The 24,723-nt window shown below is 40.5% G+C and overlaps 1 protein-coding gene across 9 annotated transcripts in view; it reads right to left on the bottom strand.

The window, feature by feature from the left end:
* pclob (piccolo presynaptic cytomatrix protein b) overlaps positions 1-12,065 on the bottom strand; it is a 53,730-nt gene extending 41,665 nt beyond the window's left edge. For all 9 annotated transcript variants that reach the window (XR_009130115.1, XR_009130113.1, XR_009130114.1 and 6 more), the window contains exons 1-9: positions 11,938-12,065; positions 9,026-10,139; positions 7,386-8,102; positions 5,333-6,121; positions 4,464-5,261; positions 3,250-4,179; positions 2,316-3,161; positions 1,421-2,230; positions 555-1,322 (exon numbers count right to left, since the gene is read on the bottom strand). Coding sequence is in view for 6 of the 9 variants with exons in the window: in XM_058074986.1 (XP_057930969.1) it covers positions 555-1,322; positions 1,421-2,230; positions 2,316-3,161; positions 3,250-4,179; positions 4,464-5,261; positions 5,333-6,121; positions 7,386-8,102; positions 9,026-9,892 (6,525 nt within the window). In the remaining 3 variants the exon portion in view is untranslated. The remainder of the gene's footprint in view (positions 1-554; positions 1,323-1,420; positions 2,231-2,315; positions 3,162-3,249; positions 4,180-4,463; positions 5,262-5,332; positions 6,122-7,385; positions 8,103-9,025; positions 10,140-11,937) is intronic.
* Between the last annotated feature and the right edge of the window lie 12,658 nt (positions 12,066-24,723).

The raw sequence follows: 24,723 nt of genomic DNA, 5'->3' as shown, positions 1-24,723 counted from the left end.
GAAGAGATCCGTGTTGACAATTTAGCGACATGAGAAGGGGTGCGTATTGAAAGTGGGAAGTGTTTCTTGCTTCATGCATGTTTGGGAATTAAATACAAGGTTATTTATCTGCTGCGGAGGCAGGGGTGAATGACGCTCCGAGTATCGGCATGCAATGCTGGTCTAATACTAGGGATGAGCCCTATGGATAATGACATTTTGCCGGATACGAGTATGAAACGAGTTAATTTCGTCATTATCGGCATTTGTATTTAAAGAAATTGCTGATTATGTATTCACTCTTCACGCCCTGTTATTGGCCAGTCACACACAGCAACCGTGGTTAAATAAAAGAGTTTGTTTGTGAAATCATATTTTTTCATTGTATTTGTCTTAAAATTAATGTGAGAATCTCGTCTCGTACTTGCGGACCCAATCTCATGCATCATCTCTTATCAGGAGTAGGGTGTCTCAAGACAATGCTAGATGTTGTTCAACATGTGTTCAATGTTCAACATACTGAATGTGTTTTGCAAAAGAGTAAAAAGACACAACATATAAAAATACAGTCTTACCTTTGATTCGTTTGGCATGGGGTTAAATCCACACTGATTACACACAGTTTTCTTGCATTCAGTGCAACTGCTGTAGTTGGCTTGGTTTTCTGAACCCAAGCTGAGTTCAACCTTACAGAGCGGACAGGTAGAACCCGGTTGGACAGCTGAATTGGTTGCTGCTGCTTCCATTGGCGGTTCTGTTGTGACCTTATGTCCCTCTTTGGCTGGACCTAATTGAGGTGTCTTGCTCTGCTGTGTTTGTTCCAACTTCTTCGGAACATCAGATTTAATTTCTTTCGCAGGTGACTTTTTGGGAGAACCTGGTGGTGTTGTCTTTGGCTGATCCTGAACAGCTGACGTTATTAATGTAGATGCAGAACTGAATATTGAGGAACCAAAGCCAAACATCTTTCCAGTCACTGAATTCTGCTCAGATTTTGTTGCACCCAATCCTCCACTCTCCTGTTTCTTTGCAGGAGTGGCATTATTCTGCTTGCGTCCAGTTTGGCTTGCCAGATCTGATTGTTTCTCGGGAGCATGCATCTCATTTTTCTGTGGTGTTTTATAACCAGGTTCTGGGCAAACCAATTTTTCTGGTGTAGCAGGAGCTTCAGGTTTTTCTAATTTAACTGAGGTTGTAGATGGCTTTTCATGTGGAGGTTCTGGATGGCTTGGATTTGACTTTGTTTGCATTTCTGTTACTGACTTGGACATGTCCACTGATGTTTGCTCCGATGCTTCAACTGCTCTTTTCGTCTGACAGGTAAGACATAGCCATTCCTTTTTCTGAAACGAAGAACATATAATTGGTTGTGTGTGTTTTTTACTAAAAAGTACCTTTGTAATTTAAACAAATACATATTAAGTACTGAGTCTTGACTTACCTCTCCAATAGGCATGGGGTTAAACCCACACTGATTACACACAGTGTTTTTGCATTCAGTGCAGGTATTGTAGTTGGCTTTGTCTTTCATATCCATTTTGAGTTCAACCTTACAGATTGGACAGGTAGAACCTGGTTTGACAGCTGATTTGGTAGTTTCTGCAGTCTTTTTCGGTTCTGATGTGACCTTATTTTCCACTTTGTCTGGACCTGACGGAGGTGTCTGTTCCAACTTTTGAGGAACATCAGACTTAATCTCCTTGGTAGGGGGCCTTTTGGGAGAACCTGGTGTTGTTGTCTTAGGTTGATCCTGAACAGCAGATGTTATTAATGTAGATGCAGAACTAAATATTGAAGAACCAAAACCAAACATCTTTCCAGTCACTGAATCTGTAGACTTCCCTGTATCGTGCTGAGATTTAGTGGCACCCAAGCCAAAATAACCCCCTGTCTCTTCTTGCTTTGCTGCAGTGGCACTAGTCTGCTTACGTTCAGTTTGGCCTGCCAGATCTGGTAGTTTGTCAGGAACTTTCTTCCCATTTTTCTGTTGTGTTTTATCATCAGGTGCTGAGCTATCCAACTTTGTGGTAGAAGTTTCTGGTTTATCTGACTTAACTGAAATCGTAGACAGTTTTTTCTGTGGGGAATCTGCATTGCTTGGGTGTGCCTTTGCTTGAGTTGTTGTAGTTTGTTTGGAGTTGTCCATCGACTTGACCGCAAGAGGAACTTTGTTATTTGATGTTTGAGCCTGTTTTTGAAAAGCTTCATCTGCTCTTTTTGTCTGACACATAAGACAGAGCCATTCGTTTTTCTGAAATGAAGCAAATACAATTGGTTGTGTGTTGCTTCTGATATAAAGTAACTGAATTTTAAAAAATAGTGTTGAGTCAACTTACCTCCCCAATAGGCATGGGCTTAAATCCACACTGGTTGCACACAGTGTTTTTGCATTCAGTGCAGGTATTGTAGTTGGCTTCGTCTTTCGACCTGCTGAGTTCAACCTTACAGAGCGGGCACGTAGAACCTGGTTTGACAGCTGATTTGGTAGTTTCTGCAGTCTTTGGACGTTCTGTTGTGACCGTATTTCCCTCTTTAGCTGGACCTGATGGTGGCATCTTGCTCTGGTGTGTTGACTCGGTTTTCATCTGTGCCTCCAACTTCTGATGAACATCAGATTTAATGTCCATGGCAGATGACTTTTTGGGAGACGCTGGGGGTGTTTTATTAGGATGATCCTGAACAGCAGATGTTATTAATGAAGATGCAGAGCTGAATATTGAAGAACCAAAACCAAACATCTTTCCAGTGACTGAATCTGTAGAATTTTCTGTGTCCTTTTGAGATTTGGTTGCACCCAAGCCAAAAAATCCTCCTGTCTCTTGCTGCTTTGCTGCAGTGGCATTACTTTGTTCACGTCCAGGTTGGCTTGCTGACTCTGGTAGTTTTTCAGGAATTGTCTTCTCATTTTTCTGTTGTGTTTTATCATCAGGTGCGAGACTAGCCAACTTCATTGGTGTGGTTGAAGTTTCAGGTTTGCCCAACTTAACAGAAGCTGATTTTTCTTGTGGGGGTACAGCCTGGCTTGGATTTGCCTTTGGCTGAGATGTTGGAACTGGTTTGGAGCTATCCATTGACATGACCGCAGGAACTTCAAATTTCTGAGTCTGTTTTAGAAAAGCTGGTTGCTCAGATGCTTCAACTGCTCTTTTCATCTGACAGGTAAGGCATAACCATTCATTTTTCTGAAATAAAGCAAAAAAATAAAATGGGTGTTGCTTTTGATGTCAGAATTAACAATTCATGACGTTGGAACAAAAGATTTCGACTTACCTCTCCATTTGGCATTGGATTAAATCCACATTTGTCACAAACGGTGGTCCTACACTCAGTGCAGGTATTGTAATTTGGGAGTTCCTTTGAGCTGTTGTTTAGTTTGATGTTGCATAGTGGACAGTTTTTATGGCCTGCTTTCAATTGGGTTTGAGGAATTGTACCTGCCTTTGGTGGCTGGGATGGCCCTTGTTTAACCTGGTTGGCCTCTTCTGGTTTCTTGACCTCCTGAGCAAGAACTTCAGGTCCTTTTGGTGGCACTTTGCTGGGGGAAACTGTTGGTGTACATTTGGGAGAATGTTTTAGTTCATTTGCACTCTTTTGAGAAACCTGCACTGGAGCAGACATCTTGCGAGAGCTTGGTGGTGTGGTGCGTGATTCCTCTTGAACAGCTGATGATATTAGAGCGGATGCTGAGCTGAAAATAGAAGAACCAAAGCCAAACATCTTTCCAGTGATAGAGTCTGTTGTTTTGGAAGCATCAGACCCTGTTTTGGGGCCACTCAAGACTTCGGAGGTGACTTTATTCTGTTTTAGACCAGACTGAGGAGTCTGGTCAAGTGATTTCCTGGTATCAGATTTCCTGGTATCAGGTTCCTGCTCAGACACTGGGGTATCCTGTTTGTTCTGTTCTTTTAAAATAGCAGTCTTATTTGCCGGTGTTCCAGCTGTGGGCTGACTCTTTTGCAGAGAACTTGGTGCAGAACCGTCCTTCTTCTCAGATGCTGCACTGTGCACTTTCAGAGGCACGTCAGATTTCAATGATTCCTTCTTAGTTGTTTCCACTTCATTTAAAATTTTTGTCTTCTGAGGTTCAGAAGATGGAAGGGTTTTTTTCACTGCATTGGAAGGTTTTATGGCAAGCTGTGTGGGTTCTGATGCATTCAGGGCTCTTTGCATCTGACAGTTCAAGCATAGCCATTCTTTTTCCTAGAAAGAAACATAAAAAAACATACATTGAGAATAACAAAAGTAAATATTTATAGTGATTGTACATTGTTGCTGTCCAGTCAAAAATATATATTTTTACTAAATCAGAAATAATAACAAAACATTTGCTGTTTGTTTTGGAGACACTTGTTTGTTGGTCACACATCAAGAGATTTTTTTTTAGAAAGAACAAAAATCCAAATACATACTTAATGTTTTCAAATTATTTAATATGAATTAATTTAATAAATATATATTTTATTGGAAGCAATTATACTAATTACCTTTGCCAGATTTGGCACGGGATTAAATCCACACTGGTTACAAACAGTGTTTTTGCATTCTGTGCATTTGCTGTAGTTGGGAGGATCCTTGGAACCCAAGTTAATTTCCACCTTACACAGAGGACAGGTAGATTTGCCTTCTTTGGAAGCTGGAGCCTCCTTTAACTGATCAGATGGCGGTTTAACTTGTCGGACTGGCTCTTGTTTCTTTAGTTCTTTTTCCTGAGCAAGAGGCGATTTGGTCATCTTTGTGGCAGGTATCTTGGGGGACAGCGGAGGTGTAGTTTTGGATTCATCTTGGCCAGCTGTGGTTATTAAAGTGGATGCGGAAGTAAAGATGGAGGAACCAAAACTAAACATTTTTCCACCTATTGATTCCGTGGACTTCACCGCATCAGAGTGAATTTGAGGATCATGGGAATCTTTCTGTGCATTGGAGGAAGCATTATTCTCCTTTAGACCAGTTTTACTAATTGTTTCTGGTGGTTTCTGGGGTCCTTTCTTCTGGTCTTCCAATGGAGCTTTTGGACCTGGAGCTGGAGTTAGGGATTTATGGTTCTCCGGTCCTTTCACAATGTTCTTCTTTGCAACTTCCTTCTCTGGTTCTGAAGCAGCAGAGGTTTCCTTCACTTTAGACTCAGCAGTTGTTGGGATGTCTTTCATTTCCTTCTTGGGGACATTAGACAATGCACGAGCTGTGTTTGGCGAGGCCTGTGGTTTCATCATGGGGGTTCCTGGGGGTTGGGAAGCTCCAAGGGCTCGTTGCATTTGACAGGTGAGGCATAACCACTCCTTCACCTGTAAAATATTATGTTTAGTGTTAATTAAAATATCATGAGTTGAGTAATAAACAAAACAAAGTGCCTTACCTCCTTTACATTTGGCATTGGGTTGAATCCACATTGGTTGCAGACAACATTTTTACACTCCGTACATGTGTTGAAGTTGGGTGCATCTTTAGAGCCAACATTTAGTGCTGATTTACAGACAGGGCAAGACTGAGGACCAACCTTGAATGCATCTGCTTTCCCTTTAGGCTCTGACAATGGTCTGTCTGCTTTCGGACCCTCCTGGCTTTGTTGTGGTTTCTTTTCCTGCCCTGCTTTCTTTGCAGATGGAGAGTCTTTTGAAGTAGACATTTTGGGAGAGGCCGGTGATGCTGCCGGTTTATGTTCATCTTGGGCAGTAGAGGAAATCAAAGTGGATGCAGAGCTGAATATAGAAGAACCAAATCCAAACATCTTCCCTGTTACTGACTCTGCAGGTTTTGTAGGATCAGTCTGCTTTTTAGGGCTTCCGAAACCGAAGAATCCTCCTGTTTCATGCTGGGCAGGGGCCTCAGTGGCATTTCCTTGCTTTTGTGCAGTTACCTTTGACTGCTCTGCTATCCTCTGTTGATCTGCCTTCTTGTTGTCCTGCTGTGTTTTCTGGGCAGGAGTGGGGTAAGCCGTTTTCTGACTGTCATGTGCTTTAACAGCTTCAGCCTTGGATGACTGTGATGCTGAAGTAGGTACATTCCTCTGTGGAGAGTCCAGTGGAGAAGTCTTTTGGGGTACAGTCCTTTTTAATGGTGAAGTAGCCAATGGACTGTCTTTCAGGGGCTCGATTCCTTTGGTAGCTCTTTTCACCTGGCAATTTAGACAAAGCCACTCTTTCCCCTTAAATGACACAAATGGACAAACACGGATGTTAATTTGTCATTAGTAGAAGAGCCATTGATCAAACTAGGTACAGTTTGAATCAGGCATGGCGTCTTTAGACTTGAATATGGTTGGGTGTTAAGTGATGGGTGAGTTACAATGTGATGTGACATCATCATTCCAGAGAGAGGGTGAGAAGTTAGCCAAATAATTGAAAACAACAAAAATAATCTCAATTAGGTACAGTGCAGTTGCGGAGGCAAAAGGCCACCCCCCACCAAGTCTTGGTTGTATAATATATACAGTAATTAAAAAAAATAAGTAATAAAAAACATATATTTTTGAAAAAGCAGCAAAATTCAAACCATAAAGTATATCATAATAACATGACATAATTCTTTCAGATATTAGCATATGCTTACATTTTAGTTATTACAGGGGTTTGAAAAATAGAGGGGTTGAAAAAACATGAAATGAACTGAACTGTCCCACATGGTGGAAACAACCTTAAATGTTCAAAGATAATGATTTTTTTATTTATTTAAAAAGGGTAGGTACAGTTTAAAACAGACTTGTCTCATTTTATTGGTGCTCTGGAGAGCAACTGATATTGAACTGCTGCTGTTACTGGATATGTTGTTGATTTTTCCAATTCAATGGCATTTAATATATTTAATGTGCACATACGTATCTGAGGGTAAAAGCAGTCGCCTTGGGCTGTCGTTGGCAAGCTCGTCCTTAAAAGCTGCACATTGTGCACTGAATTACAGAGTCGAGTGTGTGTCCTTTGTGTCAAGTCATTTGTGCTTCAGACTGCCAGGAAGATGCCTTATCCATTTACTTCAGTGTATGGCCTCGCCTGTAGTACAACCATGAGAGGCGTGGATGTGTATTTTTAGCATAACTTGTGCTGTTGGCTAAGACCTTAAAAAGACCTTATAATGTCAATATAGTTTAATTATAAAAAGCCAGATAGGGATTAATTGTTATTCACCTAATGAGGCCACAGAAAATAAACACGAATAGCAACGATGCAGCTTTCTTTTCGTTTGCAAGTAATCTGCTTTCAGCAATGTCTGTTCAAAGAGATACACTGTACAAGCACATCTTTCTAAAGCGGCAAGTTAAATTTAAACACTATTTTGTCCAAATATTAATGTAGCACTGCAGGTTGGTGATAATTACTGAAGGTACCAAGTCAATTTGTCTTGCAAAAAGATAATTAATAAATAATTATTTTTTTGTATTTTTTGCTTTTTAATGTGATATATGTGTGTCTTACCTCTTTTACATTTGGCATGGGGTTAAATCCACATTGATTGCACACAGTGCTTTTGCATTCCGTGCAGCGGCTGTAGTTGGCAGAGTCCTGGGAGCCCATGTTGAGCACCATCTTACAGATAGCACAAGAAGATTGGCCTTTGTGGGGAACATTGCTGGGTGCTACCTCTACAACTTTGGCCTGTCCTGCTGTTTGAACTTTGGCCTGCTCGGTTTGGAGTTTCTTCTCCTGCTCTTGTGGTTTCATATCCTTGGTGGGTTGCATTTTAGGAGAAACTGGTGGTGTGGAGGCTAACAGCGTAGATGCAGAACTGAATATGGAAGAACCAAATCCAAACATTTTCCCAGTCACTGACTCCTCTGCAGGCTTTGCTGGTTTTGAAGCACCAAAGCCAAACATCCCTTCTTGTTGTGGTGCAGGACTCACACTTCTTTGCCCTGGTCCGCTTGAAGGATGTGGTTTCTGGGAACCTGATGCTGTCTGGTTCTCCTTTTGCGTAGAATCTTCACCAACATGTTTTGGTCTCTCTTGGACCTTAACCTCACTTTTGGCTGGCACTTTTGCTGAAGAACTTGAGGTCTTACTGGGTGAACCTGATGCCGGTGTCTCCTTTTTGACAGGAGCAGCAGGCGAAGATGGCATTTTTGATGATGTTGGCTTTTTCATTGGTGCTTCAGCTCTCTTTATCTGGCAGGTGAGACAAAGCCACTCGGATCCCTGTACACAAAGAGAAGAATCATTGTATCTTTACATTCATTGTTCATTCTTTACATTACATTGTACCTATACATTCTAATTCATATGATGCTGAAACTGAATTGTGTGATACAGAGGAGGATAAGCACTGCTGAGTTTGTAAAATTAGAATTTGACAAGCATTTCCAAGGAATATTGCCTTGAGTTCAAAATGCTGTTATGTGAGAAATAACAATATTAAGTAGTATTAGGTATGTGTTTAATGGACACTTCTGGTGTATTGTTGCTGAGCTATAACTATATGCAATGTTAGCATATTGGAAAAGACGTCAGTGAGCATTATTTCTAGCCTTTTTGCAACATGTAATCAAAGAAAACCAGAAGTTACCCCAGGACTTATATTCAAAGCAGAAAGACTCCACATAATCTGTCATTTCAAGTGTTCCATTAAAAAAAATATTGTATAGTAACTTACCTATAGTAACACCTGCATGACAAGTAGTACAAATACCACGTATGCAGTAAAACCTAAGCACTTTACCTTCAAATTATGCCTTCAACATAAAAATTATTTTTCAGTCTCTATTTTTAAACGAGTTAGCTTAGTTTTACACTTGTATGACATATACTGTAAAAGGTAAAACCTTATGTAAATCCTTTTCTGATGCATTGACCCTGAAGTGAGTATTTATTGTTAGCTCTCAATTTCCCATAATCCTCCAGAGGAAATTGACTTAATCAGAATTCTATGTGCGGTTAGGTACCTTGTAAAATAAGCCATAATTATTTGCAACAATTAAAAAATATATTTTAGCCTACTTCAAATTAATTCCCCCTCCAAAAAAACAATAATGGAGTCAACCTTCCCCAGGCGCTCACAATTTTACTTTTGCATTATTTCCTATGGGAAAAATTGCTTCAATTTGGAGTTCAATCCAACTTACATCAGAGTCCGGTGGGCTGAAGCCACACAAGCTGCAAACTTGTGTTTTACACTGTGTGCATGTTTTATGGTTTGGTGGCTCCTTGGTGTGTATGTTGAGTTGGGTTGTGTTACAAACTGGACAAAGTGGCTTGGCTACTGCTTTTGCTTGGGAATGTGCATCTTGACTCCGTGCTGAAGATGGAGACCCTGAACCCCGTGAGGGGTTAGGTGTACCAGGTCCTTTAGGCCCGGACTGCTGCTGTGCTCCCGCCTTGGGTGCAGCCTGTGTTGGGCCAACATTAGGGGTACTCTGTGGTTGCTTGGAAGGCTTAGGTGACCCCTGTTGTTGCTGTCCAGTATTTGGTGACCTTTGTTGTTGCTGCAAAGGTTTAGGCGACCCCTGCTGCTGCTGTTGTCCAACCTTGGCTGCTCCTTGCTGTACTGAGTCTGGTCGCATTCCAGTCTTAGCATTCCCTTGATGTGGTGTCCCCGCTCTAGGTAAGTCACTCCTAGTCTGTTGTCCGCCAGCTTTGGGTGAACCATGTTGCACTGAGCCTTTTGGCTGAGCATCAGGTTGTGCTGGGGGGTGTTTTAGGGGTCCTGTCTGTCCATTCCCATGCAGCTCTGGTCCTCTCTGTTTAGCAAGGGGCTGGCTCTTCTGCAAAGGATCACCCTGGTTGAGTTTTGGGGGTCCCTTCTCTTGCTGCGTGCTTTTGTTAGGGTCCAAACCTGACAGTTGACCTCCACTTGGCTTGACCCCGTGCTGTGGGGGAGCTTTCTGGTTTTTGTCCCCTTCCCCTTCATCGCCAAATAGTCCAAATTTGTTAACAGCAGAGGACACAGCACTAAGCGGATTGCCCCCACTGAGGAATTTGGAGGAGAACATCTTGCCCTCTTCTTCTTCCTCCTCCTCCTCCTCGTAGGAGCTGGAGTCTACTGAAGTGTCTGAGTCAGAGCAGGAGCTGCTGTCTGATCCCTCTCCGGGCACTCCTGCAGAGGCCTGAGGGGGAGCTGGAGTCGGAGCTGAGGAGAGAGCATCGACAGCCCCGCTGGTGCTGCTATTAGTGCTGCTGCTGCTGCTGCTACTACTGCTGCCTGGACTCTCCTCTGGCTCTGCATCTACATTAGACTTCCTGAATGCATGAGATAGAGATGGAGGATAGGGAGATGGTGTAGGGGGGGAGGTCAGGATGACAGGGAACAAGATAAGATGGAGGGATAATGGAGGAGAGAATGTGTGAACCACATTAACATCTGTCTGTGCCATAATACATTATACAACAACATAATGTCATAATAATTATAACATAAGAAGAAACAGAAACAGCAATTGTTCTGTTAGCAGGGCTTCATTAATTCTATTGGTCCATTTTACTGTATACAAGTGTATACAATATACATTGTATACACTAATTGCAACTAATGATTATTTTAATAACCGATTAATCTGTTGACTATTTTTTTTCAATTAATCAATGAGTTGTATTTAAAACCAAGACATATTTAATTTCCTCCGAGATTGCATGAATGGACTTTTTCCCTCCCCAAAATCATAAAAAAATATTTAAAATCCTGAACACTTGCATGACTGTATGTACAAATCTTGAATTCATTATAAACAGAATGACCGCGTTTGCATGCACCACACACAATTGTACATAGTGTATCACAGTAGCTAACATATGGCAAGCACACACAGCTGTTGGAGGCGGGTGAGTTAGAAGGGCATGTGAGGCACAGGGGACTAAACTCATAAAATGTCTTCCAGGTCTGCGCGTTGTGTCTTTATTCTGAATATTCTTGAATACAGTGCTTTGTGCTCATAAGTGTTTGTCCCCTAGGGGGAAAACCAGTATATTTGTAAAAACAGTAAAATTATATTTGAAAATCGTGTATAATATACACAAGCCACACACTCCATTGGAGACAGCTAGGTATGGACAAACACAGCTCATTAGCATTAAAGCTACAGATACATAAAACTGTGTTATGAAAAGCACTTTTAAATTAAATTCCAGTATCAAGGCGAATAAACTATTGTGGAATCTGAGACTTATTTAAAATTGATGAAAAATACTATAATTGACCTTAACCACTCTGGTATTAGAACAGGCCCTTCTTACACTTACTCTGAAACAGGGTTGTTACTCAGTGTCCAGTCAGGGTATTACATAACATCATGTGATTAATTCTGTCTTGGGTGTTACATGTTAATACTAACACACTACAAAGTCAGATGTTTTCATTCAAGGTGATGAAGCCTTAGAATATCCGTCAGGTTTTTTTTTTTCAAGTCATCAATGATTCTGCCTCTGCACTTTGATTTACTCTCTACAGTAGTCTGTTGCTTCTATGCAGGAGCATGGACCAGGTCAGTAAGCCGCTCTAGTGAGCATAAACATTACGCGCCTGACAGATTCAATACAACACAGAACAATGTGTAAAGGCTGCAATTAAATGATCATTCAAGGTGCAGTTGCTTGTCTCATTCATCACATTGGGGTGCAAACACTGCAATCTAGCTTAGTGAGATGAATGATGTTTAAATTGCAAATATATTGCATTTGTACTACATGCGAGGTTGCTATCCAAAAAAAAGATGACATAAACAGCAGATGACATTTATGGTGGCAGTATGTAGGATGGTGTAAACTACTGAGAGACAGTCAAGCGTGACGACGCGGATGGAGAACACCTCATCCACATTTCCGTTCTGTGCCCTTGACCAGAGGCTAATTCACACAAATTCAATGTACAATATAGTCTAAATAACACAAAATCAAACGTCAGGAGGGAAGCCCAGTCACGGTGTGTATATGTGTGTGTGTGGGGGGGGGCGCTTCTCCTCCCATCCTGCATCCTTCACCCTCCACGGCCACAATGTCGAACAGTGTGTTGCTCTCATTCATACAATGATAATGATGATAATACCTTCAAATGCGATATGCGTCCCCATCGTGGTCCAAAAAAAGACGTATTTGTAATATCCTTCCTGAGAGTGATGGAGGGCACAGGGCAGCCGATAGAAAGAGCGATCAGCAGGCTCTCCGCCTCCTGTGCGCAATGCGCATGCGTCCCAGCTGACAGGTGATCACAATGCATGTCGTATAGCTCACGCAGAGAAATTAAAGGGGACGGCGAGGTTTTTATTTTTTTAATTACGTCCACGTGACTCACGTGACCATAGCAAAGCCATTGGACATGCCTGCGTGGATGTCTTGCACGTTTTTTTAGTGGTGAGGAATTGTAAATGTCATGTTGGTGAAGTCAAAGGGAATGCTGCATTCATGACTAACACACGCCACACATTTTTAGCACAGTATTTGGGATTTAATGTGTCTGCATCTATTATCACAGACGACTGGTGGATAATAGTGTATTTAATAGTGTATCATGGTACATGACACTTTTTGTCTAATATGCATATGCTTATATGTCACTTAATTATGTACATCTGCACACTCTATCCATCTATTTTCTATGCCACATATTCTCACTAGGGTCGCGGGGGTGTGTTGGAGCCTATCCCAGCTGTCTTCGGGTGAGAGGCACTGGTCGCCAGCCAATCACAGGGCACATATAGACAAACAACCATTCATACTCACATTCATACCGATGGACAATTTGGAGTCGCCAATTAACCTAACATGTTTTTGGAATGTAGGGAGGAAACCGGAGTAACCGGAGAAAACCCACGCATGCACAGGGAGAACATGCAAACTCCCCACAGAGATGGTTGAGGGTGGATTTGAACTCGGGTCTCCTAGCTGTGTGGCCTGCACACTAAATACTCGTCCACCGTGCAGCCATTATTTCATAATAATAACATATTTAAGTAAGCCAGGCTACTTGTGATGTCCCAGTGAGCCAGTGTTAGAAGAAAAAGTCTCTGAAACAAAGAAAAAGCAAAATACATCGCCTTTAAGAATTATATGTTGTTATGCATTAGGTATTTTAACAGTTGATTGTCTCTATACTATTAGAATATCAGCCAAATGTTTGGAGGCACGTTTGTATTCTATGATTGAGAAAACTGTCTCCATACTTTTCACTGGTACTGTACGTGTGTATGTTGGAGAAAAACATTTCCTCTACATCTGCTGCATCAACCATCAACATCCACATGGAAGATGGCTTTGTGACTAATGTGACAGCCCCTACCGCCAGGTTGTGTTGCTGCTCCCTCGCCCTCTCTTTTGCCCTCTCTCTCCAGGTTACTGCAGGACCTGGAGTAGTTGGTAATTAAGTCAACTCCCTACACCTGGGCAAGGTGAGACCTTGGGAGCCTAAAAACCTCGATCTGAGGACACATGAGGAGGAGAGACCGACGGACAGAGCTTGGCTGTAGTTGTGCAATTTGTGGCAATAAATGTTGGCATTGTTTGGACAGGCCCGTCTCCCTCCTTTATTGTTGTCGCTGCCTAAGAGCCAAGCCGTGACAATAAGCAAACACATTTCTGGATTATTACCAAAATGTCAACTTGTTGTTTTTGTTAGAAGGTTAAGTTTGCAGATTTGTTTGAGATGCTTTTATATATAGTTGGTGTGGCATGCTATACTACGTATAATGTGAGTCACAATTGTGAAGGAACCCTATCCATCATAAAGCAGAAATTCAGCCTGTTTGCTTACTCTGACGAGACATTTTCTCTCTATTTTTAATGAGTACACATACTGTATGCGAGATAGTAAATGTCCACAGGCACAAAACACCTCTGCAGACATTCCTCTCTACTGGCCTTCATACTGGGTCTTTGTTTTTCCACCCAGAGAGCAGATGTGAAGTGCACAAAGAACCTTGCTTAGGCTCATTGTGGACTGTTGTTGTAAAACGATTAAAAAAGCTAAAAACAGAGGAAGAGACAAGTTAAGATACTTCCATCCTGATATATGTTTGGAATTCATAGCTGATAGTGATACTACCACCATTTTCTGTATGAACTGGACCCATGCTGACTCCGGGGAAAAAATGGACCGAGCAATTTTCTACCTTTTGAAAGTATGTGTCACTGCTTTGTATAAATGGCACCAACAAGGGATGACAAAGACATATAGACGCCCTGTGTGCGCAATTTTGTGCCACAACAGACGGCCATTTCAACCTGCATGAAAACGCTGGCATTTTCCCACCTTTTTGAGTGTTGATGCAGCATCACAAGGATTAAGTTGACCTGCACAATTTTCCGCCTCTGCAGGTAGTACCAGAGCTGTTCTTAAAAGCTGGCATTTTTTCCATGTTGCTGTTCAATATGACCAGCAGTGATACAGTCACTCTGGAAATTAGCTGCAATTCTTTTTCATAAATCCTGTAAAGGCTGTGATTTTTCTGCCATTATTCCATGTTGCAAAGCAAAAGACATTGAAAGACAGCAGTTGGCAGTCAATGTTACTTATTGAAAAGACGAAAGAAGAAACAAATAACTTCACAACAACACATCAACAGCAGTGTAATTCCAACACCATACTGTATATGTATCTGCAACTCACAACACGCCTCTTCCTCATTGTCACTAGACAACTGCGTGATGCATTCACACAACAACAACCTCTTTATTATGTATTTATTTGGTGTGTATGTGTTGTCTAAATAAACAGAAAGACACAGGAAAACAGTGGATAGCCTTGTATCTCATTTATGTAGCTCTTACTGTACAAGTACAATTTGCTGCATTTAAGTGTGCTGGAAAATGTCTTCTCCGAGCTAGCTGCTAGCTGGGACAACCGAGCAACCAAGTATAATAATTACAGCAATCACTTTTACTGCAAATACTAATCCAAAATCGGAGGAGAACGTCAAGGTCAAGCTCGCAGGAGACCAGCTTGAGCAGGCGTACCGTACAATATGGTGGTGCCTCGATGCAGCAGTATAATGCAGGCTTTATTAGTTATGTTATGGGCATCTCAACTACCGCCGTTTATTTGCTATTTGTGGGTGGTGTCACTGATTGTCTTTTTACTGTGTCAATTCATGCACAGTTTCGGCAACAGTGAGATTTGCTGGATTCCATGCAAAAAGCACAGGCATATATAAATGCCAGATTTATTGTGACAGCGCTGACGTGGCAATATGTGGAATGTCCGTGTGAAAGAGCCGTTTGAAAAAGCATACATATTGATATATGAATGCATTACATTTTGCATAATGTGTTGACTTTTTATTGCACCATTGTGTAAAGTAGATAAATGAATCTTCTACAGTCATACCCAGTAGTGGTGAAGTGTGAATGAGTTGTGTGGGAGGCAAGTTTTGTGAGCGCGTGGGAAAGTTACATCATGTGTGATGTGCATATGCACAACTGCAGCGGTCAGAAATCCTCTCATTAATCCTGTAATGCACATTTTCATCTCATTCTCTCAATCTACCATTTGAAAATCATTTGTTGTTGTTGTTACTGTCATGGCATCCTGGCTTTTATCGTTGTTTATGCAACAAGAGAAATAAGGAAAAGTGCCAGGTAATGCAGCTCGTTCATGTGAAAGCCTGGACTACAATCTGCACTCTAGCTATCCCCTTTTCTCCCACGCACACTAGTGTTGTGACACTTCAGACCAGCACTTACAAAAAAAAATCCCTGCTCTCTCACAGCTCAAGCATCATCGACTCAAACAGCAACTGCCCAAAGTGCATACTTGCATGCTTTCGGGTGTAATGTACAGTGAGACAAATATAGGATGCTGTTGGTAAAAGGCTGCATAGGAGAAGAAGAAGGAGGAAGGAGAAGACGTTTTCCCTGTTGGGAAACTGGTAATGATGCTATTACCTTTAATTGTTTGGTTTTTTTTAAGAGGAACTTGTGTACACAAATTCAGAGAAGGAAGAGATTGTTTTTTGGCAAGCCAAATTACCATTTACAATCATCAACCTCAATCCCATAAGATCCAATACAAAACAACCAGTAAACGACCACAATGTATTCCACTAGGAATCTTTGTTCTTCCCCACGCATTGTCAAATGTTGAAATAAAACATATTAATATTTGTTGAATGGCTATTTGTACTGGGTAATGCAAAAAAAGTGAAACAACTGTAAGAACCCATGTAAGAAGATATGTATGTTAATGTCCATAATTAATAAATTTTTGTTGAACATTTTTCATTATCGTACACCAAAAAATGTAAAGCTAAACTGCACATTTTCAGGTGGCCTTTTATTGTGGCCAACCTAAGGCACACCTGTGCAATGATCATGTTGTCTAATCAGCATCTTGATATGCCACACCTGTGAGGTGGATGAATTATAAATGCTCAATAACACATATTTAGGTAGATTTGAGAACAGATAGGCCTTTTGTGTACATAGAAAACATTTTACATCTTTGAGGTCAGCTCATGAAAAATAGTAGCAAAAACAAAAGTGTTGCATTTATATTTTTGTTCCGTGTATCTTGAAATTAATTTTTTTTAAATAAATTCCGTACAGGATTTTTAAACCAAGAATCAATTTGTGCATCCATGTTCTCTATCCTTCCTCTTTTCGTCCATCTAAGTCATGTCTCCTCTCACTTCACTCACATACGTATAAGACATTACTGTTATATTGCATTGTTATACTGCTTTATTTTCCCATGCAGGTTCCAGCCCTGATGCCAGCACCCACGCGCCAGTCCCTCTCTTCTCTGGCGCTCAGTCAAACTCACTCAAACAGAGCTTACGAGCAGTACTTATCGCTCTCATTTTAATTAGGCCGACACAGCAGACCGTAATGCAGCATGGCAGTTTCCTTTTCAGATGCAACTCTCATCGGCAAGATTTTCTAGTCAACCACAGATACTGCAGTCACCTCCAGTTATATTTTACATTACATATGTATTTTTTAGGCAGTCATTATTTCTTTTGCCAAATAACTTACCTCTGTCGACCCTTCAGGAAGGCAAAGCAGTTTTTTCCCGGCATGTTTTTATGTTATTTGCCTGTAGGTGAATCGGAGCCAGATCTGTGTATGTCTTTAGGTCTGTGTGCCTGTGTGTGTTTGTAAGGGGGGGGTCACCGTGTAATCTATACAGTAACATGATCATGTACACTTCACCGGTGTCATTAAATTTACATATCTGCCCTGAGGGGTGGTGGGGGGAGTCACAACTCTACTCCTCTGCATGGAAAACGAGGAATGATGGAGTGAGCGTAAACAAATGGGTTTGCATATTTGACATTCAAGATCAGGTTAAGTTCTCAGCTTAAGTGTGCTGTATTAGGTATTGTGACATGCAATTACATTAGCATTGAGTAAAAATGAATACGCCTCTTGACCCGAGCTACCTGCAGTATCATCAGCAAGTGTGAAGACGCTGACAAGCAACATTAACAAAGCAATAGGACCTTTGACATCAGCAGCCATTTTTGGTATATAAAACCCTTTTGCAAGGTTGACAGGTAACATGCACCTTCTGGGTTCCAAATTCACCTGGTTCTTGCTCTGACAATGGTCATATACATACAACAAATATCAATCTAAATATTGTTGAATCATACCTGTGAATGTTCTCATTCATCCATTTTGTTTTCATTCAATCAATTCTCAGGGCATCAAATCGATCGCGACTACACTGTTCAGGTTGCCTTGAAAGACATTTTTGTCTCTCATCCAGTCAGACGAGATACACCAGTCCCACTTTGAGCATGAACTGATGAAGCCTGCTCGGATGAGAAGTGAAACGTCTTCCAATACAACCTGAACAGTACATTTGTGATGTATTCCATGTTGAGAGAATTGATGAATCATAAATAAATATTCTTATGGTACTATAGAGAAAGCTGTTCTAGAATTTAAAAGTACAAAGAGGCCAACTCTAACTGCAAATGAATGGTTGTAGACAACCACAATGTATCCAATAGGGCAGTTAGGGCAGTGTCTGCTTGTATGTATTTTTATATAGAATTACAATCATGATGCGCTCGTCATTTAGCGTTAGACTATTTTCACCTATTAATTTCATGCGTATGTGTGATTTGCACAAAATAATCCATGTAATTAATGAAATGAACTATCTGCTATGTTTGTTATGCTGTTTGATTGCCTTGATTTGAACAATTTCATGTCTTTATGCAACAAACCATACGCATTGGAGCAAATAATTTCAGCAACATCCATCCATTTTCTATACCGCTTATCCTCACAAGGATCATGGCCTTGCTGGAGCCTATACCAGCTGTCTTCGGGTGAGAGGCGGGGTACCCCCTGGACTGATCGCCAGCCAATCACAGGGCACATATAGAAAACCCACACATAGACGGGGAGAACATGAACATCCACACAGAGATGCCCGAGTGGGGAATCGAACCCGGGTCTCTTAGCTGTGTGGCCTACACGCTAATCCACTGTTCAGCATTTCAGCAACATGCACTGCATTAATTTGCCAAGCATTATACAAAGATACTGAGTTTCTATGGGGACATATTCAATAGCCCCCCCCCCCCCCCCCCCCCCCCCCCAAGCCTCATACTGGAAGTGACACAGACTGCCTCTAGGTCATGTAGTTGCAACCCAGCAATAAAAAAGCATGACAGTTAATAGAGCAATGTCTTCTGTAATGTATGATTTGTGTCACCTGAACTGCGTTGTGGAAAATCGGACTAGTGAGCCTGGCGAGTGCTACACCAGGCTAGAACCTTGACACCATTCTAAACACTCCAGAGAAATGAGCATGAAAGTGATGGCAGGCTGCCGTGGAGTCAGCCATCCAGTCGGCTCATTTGCTGCTTTCCCTCTGCATCGTCACACAAGAACACAACACAAGCCTCTCATGCCACCCACTTTAACTTTGCAGACTGACCACCACCATGCATGGCTAAAAATACTCTTAAAGAGACATCAGCACTTTCTAATCTCCAGTTCTATTCTTATCATCTTTTGATCCCACCAGCCCCTTCCTCTATTTAGTGCCTTGGTGTTGAACAAGCTCCCAAATCAGTAAGCCAGTTATAATAAGAGCCAGTGTCCAATCATTGATGTGCATGACCAGACTGCTGAGTAGAAGAGAGAGGGAAGATAAACAGAGATTATACATCCAGCGTTATAATGGGCGTATAGAGAAAAAAAATGACTTGAATTGAATCCAAAATGAAACTGCTCAAAATAGAAAAGTGTGAGTTGGTGACGCTTCCCTTCCAACTAAATGACTTTTAATAGTCACTTTGTATGCTGTGTTCTCACCAGTGCAACCACGTGATACATGTCATGCATTCAACCTGAATGGAAATGACTTGCATAAGTATGTGTTAGTGCTTTGAAAAGAAAATGGTATAATATTCACACAGCAGCACTTATAAAGTCCAGACTTGGGCTTTTATATTATTGAAGAGATGTAAAAGAATATCTGAGGACTCCTGCTGCTGCATCAGTCTGCTTTGTCACAGATTCACCATACAAATCCATGAATTTGCACATTTATCCTGTGTTTTAATAGATTTGCATGCAGGTGAATTAAAATAAATTACCTTATAAAAAAATCCAAAATCTGTTCTATGACATTGAGTGACTTCCAGGTTGTTGTAATTTCCAAACAACTGTTCCCATAATTTTAAAAAATTACCTTTTCATTTGGCTGTGTTTTTCTCCATCCATCCTCTGTATGGCCCGACCAGGAATTGAACCCGCACTGTCTGTGCAGACAGCAGCAGTGTGTAACATTACACCACCAGGGAATAAAACAAAAGACAATGTGATAACTATTAATTAAATATAATACAATTAAATAAAATGTGTTGCATTTATCTGAAATTGAATGAAAGAGTATTGGAGGAGAGGTCTTTTTTTTGTCATTACATATATGACCAAACATGTATTTGGTCATGTATGACATCTCCATCAGCATGTAAACATCCGCGCATATAAACACTGTGGAAACACATACAAAACAATGGACAGGCGACAGTGTGCGGTGATACAGTGAGAGAGAAAGTAAATGCAGAGCGATTGTGAGGTTACATTCGACGTTCTTCATTACGGAAATACAACCAGAACTCAGCTCACAGGACGAAGTGGGGGGGGTAAGTCATCGTTGATGCACTACACCGCCGATGGGGATGTCCATACAACTTCATAAAAAAATTGGAACTATCCCTTTAAACGATAGTACGTATATAGTAGTTCAAATACGGCTGCCATCAAGACAATTCATCACTTTTCACGAGTGTCTTCCAATAGTTTACATGGCAGCTGCCTGGCATATAAAAGGCCATGAGAAACTGTACCATCTGCCATGTGTGTGTGTTCATATGTGTGTTATCTGTGTGTGATTGCACCGTGAACTCAACCTGCAAGAGGGATGAGATCCATTCTCTCATCAAATATTCACCAGCAAGGCTCTCTCAGTAGCCCGACGCTGTAATGCACACACTTTGCCCTTGTTATGGCTGCTTGATGTATTCACTGAATTTGGTAGTTCATAAAATGCTTGGAGAGACCATATTCCTTGGATGTTCCTTTTTCAAATTCAGGACCAGCACTTCTCTTTTGCAATGTGTTAAAACTGCAATATTTTTTTTATATTTACCGTTAGCGATGTCAAAGATGCTGGCTGTGAGCTATTTATGGCACTCGGCTGTTTGTTATTATCATTCAGCACATTAAAAAAATACAGTTAACCAAGACATTTCTTTTTTTCAAAAAAATTGATAAAATATGTAATTTTATGAGAATAAAAATGTATTATAGGACAATTTAGTCATAACATTACAAAAGAAAAAAAGCTGTACTATGAGAAACAAAGATTAGATTTGGTTAAAAGTTATAGTACTACAATAATAAAGTCCAAAATATTCGGAAAATAAAGACAAACTACTAAGAGAAAAAATGCATAAAAAGAACATTGAAAATATTTGTAATGATCATAAAAAACAAGCACAAAAGTGTAATGTAATTAGAAAACACTCATACTAATAATATGCTTTATCACCAATAACACAAACCTGAGATGCATGCAGTTTTTTCTTTAAATATAAAAAAAAAAAACATCTGTGCATATACAGTAGTATCTACATGTGTTGGTTTGTATGCAGCCCTCGGTACAAAAACTTTGGACAACCCTACCTTCATGTGGATTGGACACTAGTCAGTAATATCTATCATTACCATAGCAACCCTGCATCACTTACTTTAATTGTAGAGGCGTCATTACCATCAGCTTTGCTGTTTTCTTCCAAAACAAAAGGTAAAAACTTGTGTATTTAAAAGTCCAAATGTACAAAGGGAGATCTAAAACATTAAGTATTACATTTGAGGCAAATCTTCATATAATAATGGCACAAGATCAGTGGCATTATGAGCATTAGTGTGCTTCCAGAAGATTTTGACGGATATTTCTAAGATGCCATTAAAGGACACACAATCTTCTTAACATTCTTAATCAAATCACTCACATAAATCCTCACATTTGTGAAATTATGCCTTTGCAGTTCTTCTAACGAGGTGGAGGAATACAGACATAATAAATGTGCTCAAAAACAGTCCAAATAATACAACGGCCATATAATCTTTTGTTTATGTTCCTTATGCAAAGATCCTCTGGTCTTCCTGTTCCCTCTGTATTTATTTTCAAATGGAAGTTGTTTTACTTTTTGTTTTATGTAGTTTCATGATGTTATGATGCTACTTAAAAAAAAAAAACGACCGACCTGTACAGTTAGTAGGTGTCAAATTTGTTTGTATTTGGAAGTCCAGCAGTGTCTAATTTGAGATGTCTTCTTGAGGTTTTCTTTGTAAACATGCTCTCCGTCTGAGGGCCAGCTGTTCAGGCTGTTGCTGCCACAAGTGCAAAGGTCAGAGTGATGTAATGGGAATGATGTGGGGATAAAGAAAGGGATTAGAGATGACAACCAGCGCCGACAGAGTCACAAATGTAGTGATTACAACCAGATTAATGACATAGCGGAGGCTGTGTCACACGTCTATATGAGCACACTTGTGCCTTTGGAATCAAACATACAGTAAACTACTTTGGAATCAATGAAACTGATCTAACCAAAGCAACACACTGTAAGATTTTGCATAACCATACCTGCTGTCACTTGTCATCAAAGGTTGATGTTAGATGTTTTTTACAGTGGTTAACGTATTTTCATGCTTAGAAAAATGAAGCCATTAAGGCTTGTTTTCCCGGCTCTGCTGTAGCTCTGAGGTGACCTCATGAGGTGGAAAACAGGTTGACTTTGTCCACCCATTCCATTTTGGTGCCATTTGGTGACTAGGGAAAAGGTGCCGGCTTCTACAGACTGGCTAAAATGGACTGTTAACACAATCAAATAAATAATCTTCTTGCTCCTCACAGCATTTTTGTGACTCACTTGCATCTGTTGCTTGACCCACTTGGAATTTGGGTAGCATGCAAAGCAGAAAATAATTTAAAAAGGTTTCCGACATGACTCATCACCTCAGGTGGAACTTCCTCTAATCTCATTTTCATTTTAAAGGCACTCACTCCAAAATTTACAAGGAAGCACTCTGCAGTTATCTCTTGTAGATCAGAGGTGTTTAAAATGCAGCCAATTAAACAAGAAAATGAAATAAAAAGCTCAGCATCGGACACACCAGTATCCATAGTGGCTCACCAGACAGAGTGGTCCTCAGCTTTATCCACCCAGGTAGCATCCCTCTAGCGTTGTACTGCCTTCAGAGTGTCCTTGAAGAGCAGTCATGGCTGATCGAGTGAACGCTTGCCTGTTGAGAGCTCGTCTTGGGAAGGTGATCCATTCAGTACGCGTGGCCAGCATAGCAAAGCTGGGAACGCATCAAGGTGGCATAGATATTCTCCATTCCAGTTCGCTGGAGAATCTCAGTGTCTACAACTGTGTCCTGTTTTTTGACTCGGAGCAGGGCCCTGAAACAGCTGCAATAGGTGCAGATTCTGGAAGATTGAGAAATCTTTCTGTGCTGGTTATTGTGTGTAGCTGCTCTATAGGAGTCCACAACTCAATATAAACGACCGGAAAATGATCATAATAGTTGTTTGGCACACTGTCCATGTTCATGTAAAACTTGAGTTTCATGACTCAGGCTCAGTCTTATGGCTCAGTCCTCTCAATGCAACTTCCTCAACAATGGAGAAAAGCGTGACAGATTATTGCCAAGGTCGACAAACTTGTCTGCTACTGCTAGCCTCTTTGATATAGTAGAATATCAAAGTGACTCATCCATTCTTTGATTTTTCAGTATGCAGCCCGTGATGGTAAAAGTATGGACACCCCCGTTGTAGATCGACCCTTCCTATCTCCCCTTCTTGAGCTGCAGGGACACAAAACAATCACGTGTTTATGTGTTCACTACAGCTGAATGTATTGAATCAGTGAGTGGGTGCAGCAGGAAGGGGTAAAGGCAGCTGCATGATTGTGATAACACATGTTGACTCACTGTGAAATGTGATGGTGTCTTTATCATTTCACATTCTCTTTGCATACTACACTCATTTGTGTGTCCATCTCATGTGCATGTATGCCATGTTTGCTGATGATAAATATATTCTTCCCATATGCAGGACAAGCTGCTGCCTTCACAGATTTGTGTTTCTTTTCTGCTTATCACAGCTGTTTAACCTTCACTTTGCACATCTATAAAACAAAATCATCGGAGGATAAAATTCTACCAATTCTAGCTCTGAGTTCTAGTGTTGTAGATTGATTATATAAGCAGTAAAGATTTTCTTGACGTTACTTGAATATATGGCAAGAACCCCGATGAGTATGAAGGAGGTCAAATTGTTATTTGTCTTCCAGCTGCCTGCCACACAATTTAAAAAATCAGGGATTATGGTTTTATAATCTATATACCCAACTGTGATAAGTGAATAATTTGCAGAGATTCACTTATCAACCGTGATAAGTGAATCTCTGCAAAATAGGATTTCTTATTAATTAAGAATCCTACTTTGCTGAGATTCACGTATCACGATTGGAACCAATTAACCATGATAAATGAGGGATTACGTGCATTAGTTTATTCAGAAAACCAAATAAATACACTGACCGGATGTTATTTACAATCCATCCATCTATCAATCCATTCATCTTCTTCTGTTTATCCACTTCAGCTAACTTAATTTCAGTGTCACTGTTTCTAGCCCTAGCTAATTTAACTAGAGTTGCAAAGTTCACTTTAGGTTCCAAGTTGTTGCTTCTTTTTATTTTTATTTTGTTTTTACCTGGTAATTTGCAAATGCAAAAGAAATTATTCTCTGTTCCATGTTGACACGTCCTGGTATTAATTACTACCACCCTCCAGCTGTCTGGCGCTCACAGAAATGTAATCCACACCCTTATTTGTTCTTAAACCTGATTGGACATTAATACATTCATTCAACGAGGCAGATTCTGTGGGAAAATTAATTGTCTTGCTGGAAATGACATAATAACGGTCTCATTAGTTGAATGCTTTGAATGGGGACACAAAATACGCAACACATTCTCACACATCTCAAGTATTTTCGAGTCATCAGGCTCAAGTCTGAGTCAATCATCTTTGATGATACTGTCAAGTGAAGTCTGAAATTGTGAAAAATATGACTCAAGTCCATATCACCCAAGTTCAAAACTCGATCGTATATGTTTTTTTGTTGTAAAGGATCCTGTTAACCAGCAACCATTTTCTTCTTTATTGATTGAGAAAGTAATGTTGAAATGTTTATAACTCGCTTATAGTAACTCGTTTGAATTACCATCAAAAACAAGTCACACCAAATGATTTGCATCTTCATCATGATCTCAATGTATGTCAACCTTACAGCTTT

The sequence above is a fragment of the Doryrhamphus excisus genome, chromosome 6, assembly GCF_030265055.1.
Source record: "Doryrhamphus excisus isolate RoL2022-K1 chromosome 6, RoL_Dexc_1.0, whole genome shotgun sequence".
NCBI lineage: Eukaryota > Metazoa > Chordata > Actinopteri > Syngnathiformes > Syngnathidae > Doryrhamphus > Doryrhamphus excisus.
This window is presented reverse-complemented; position numbering and strand designations above follow the sequence as displayed.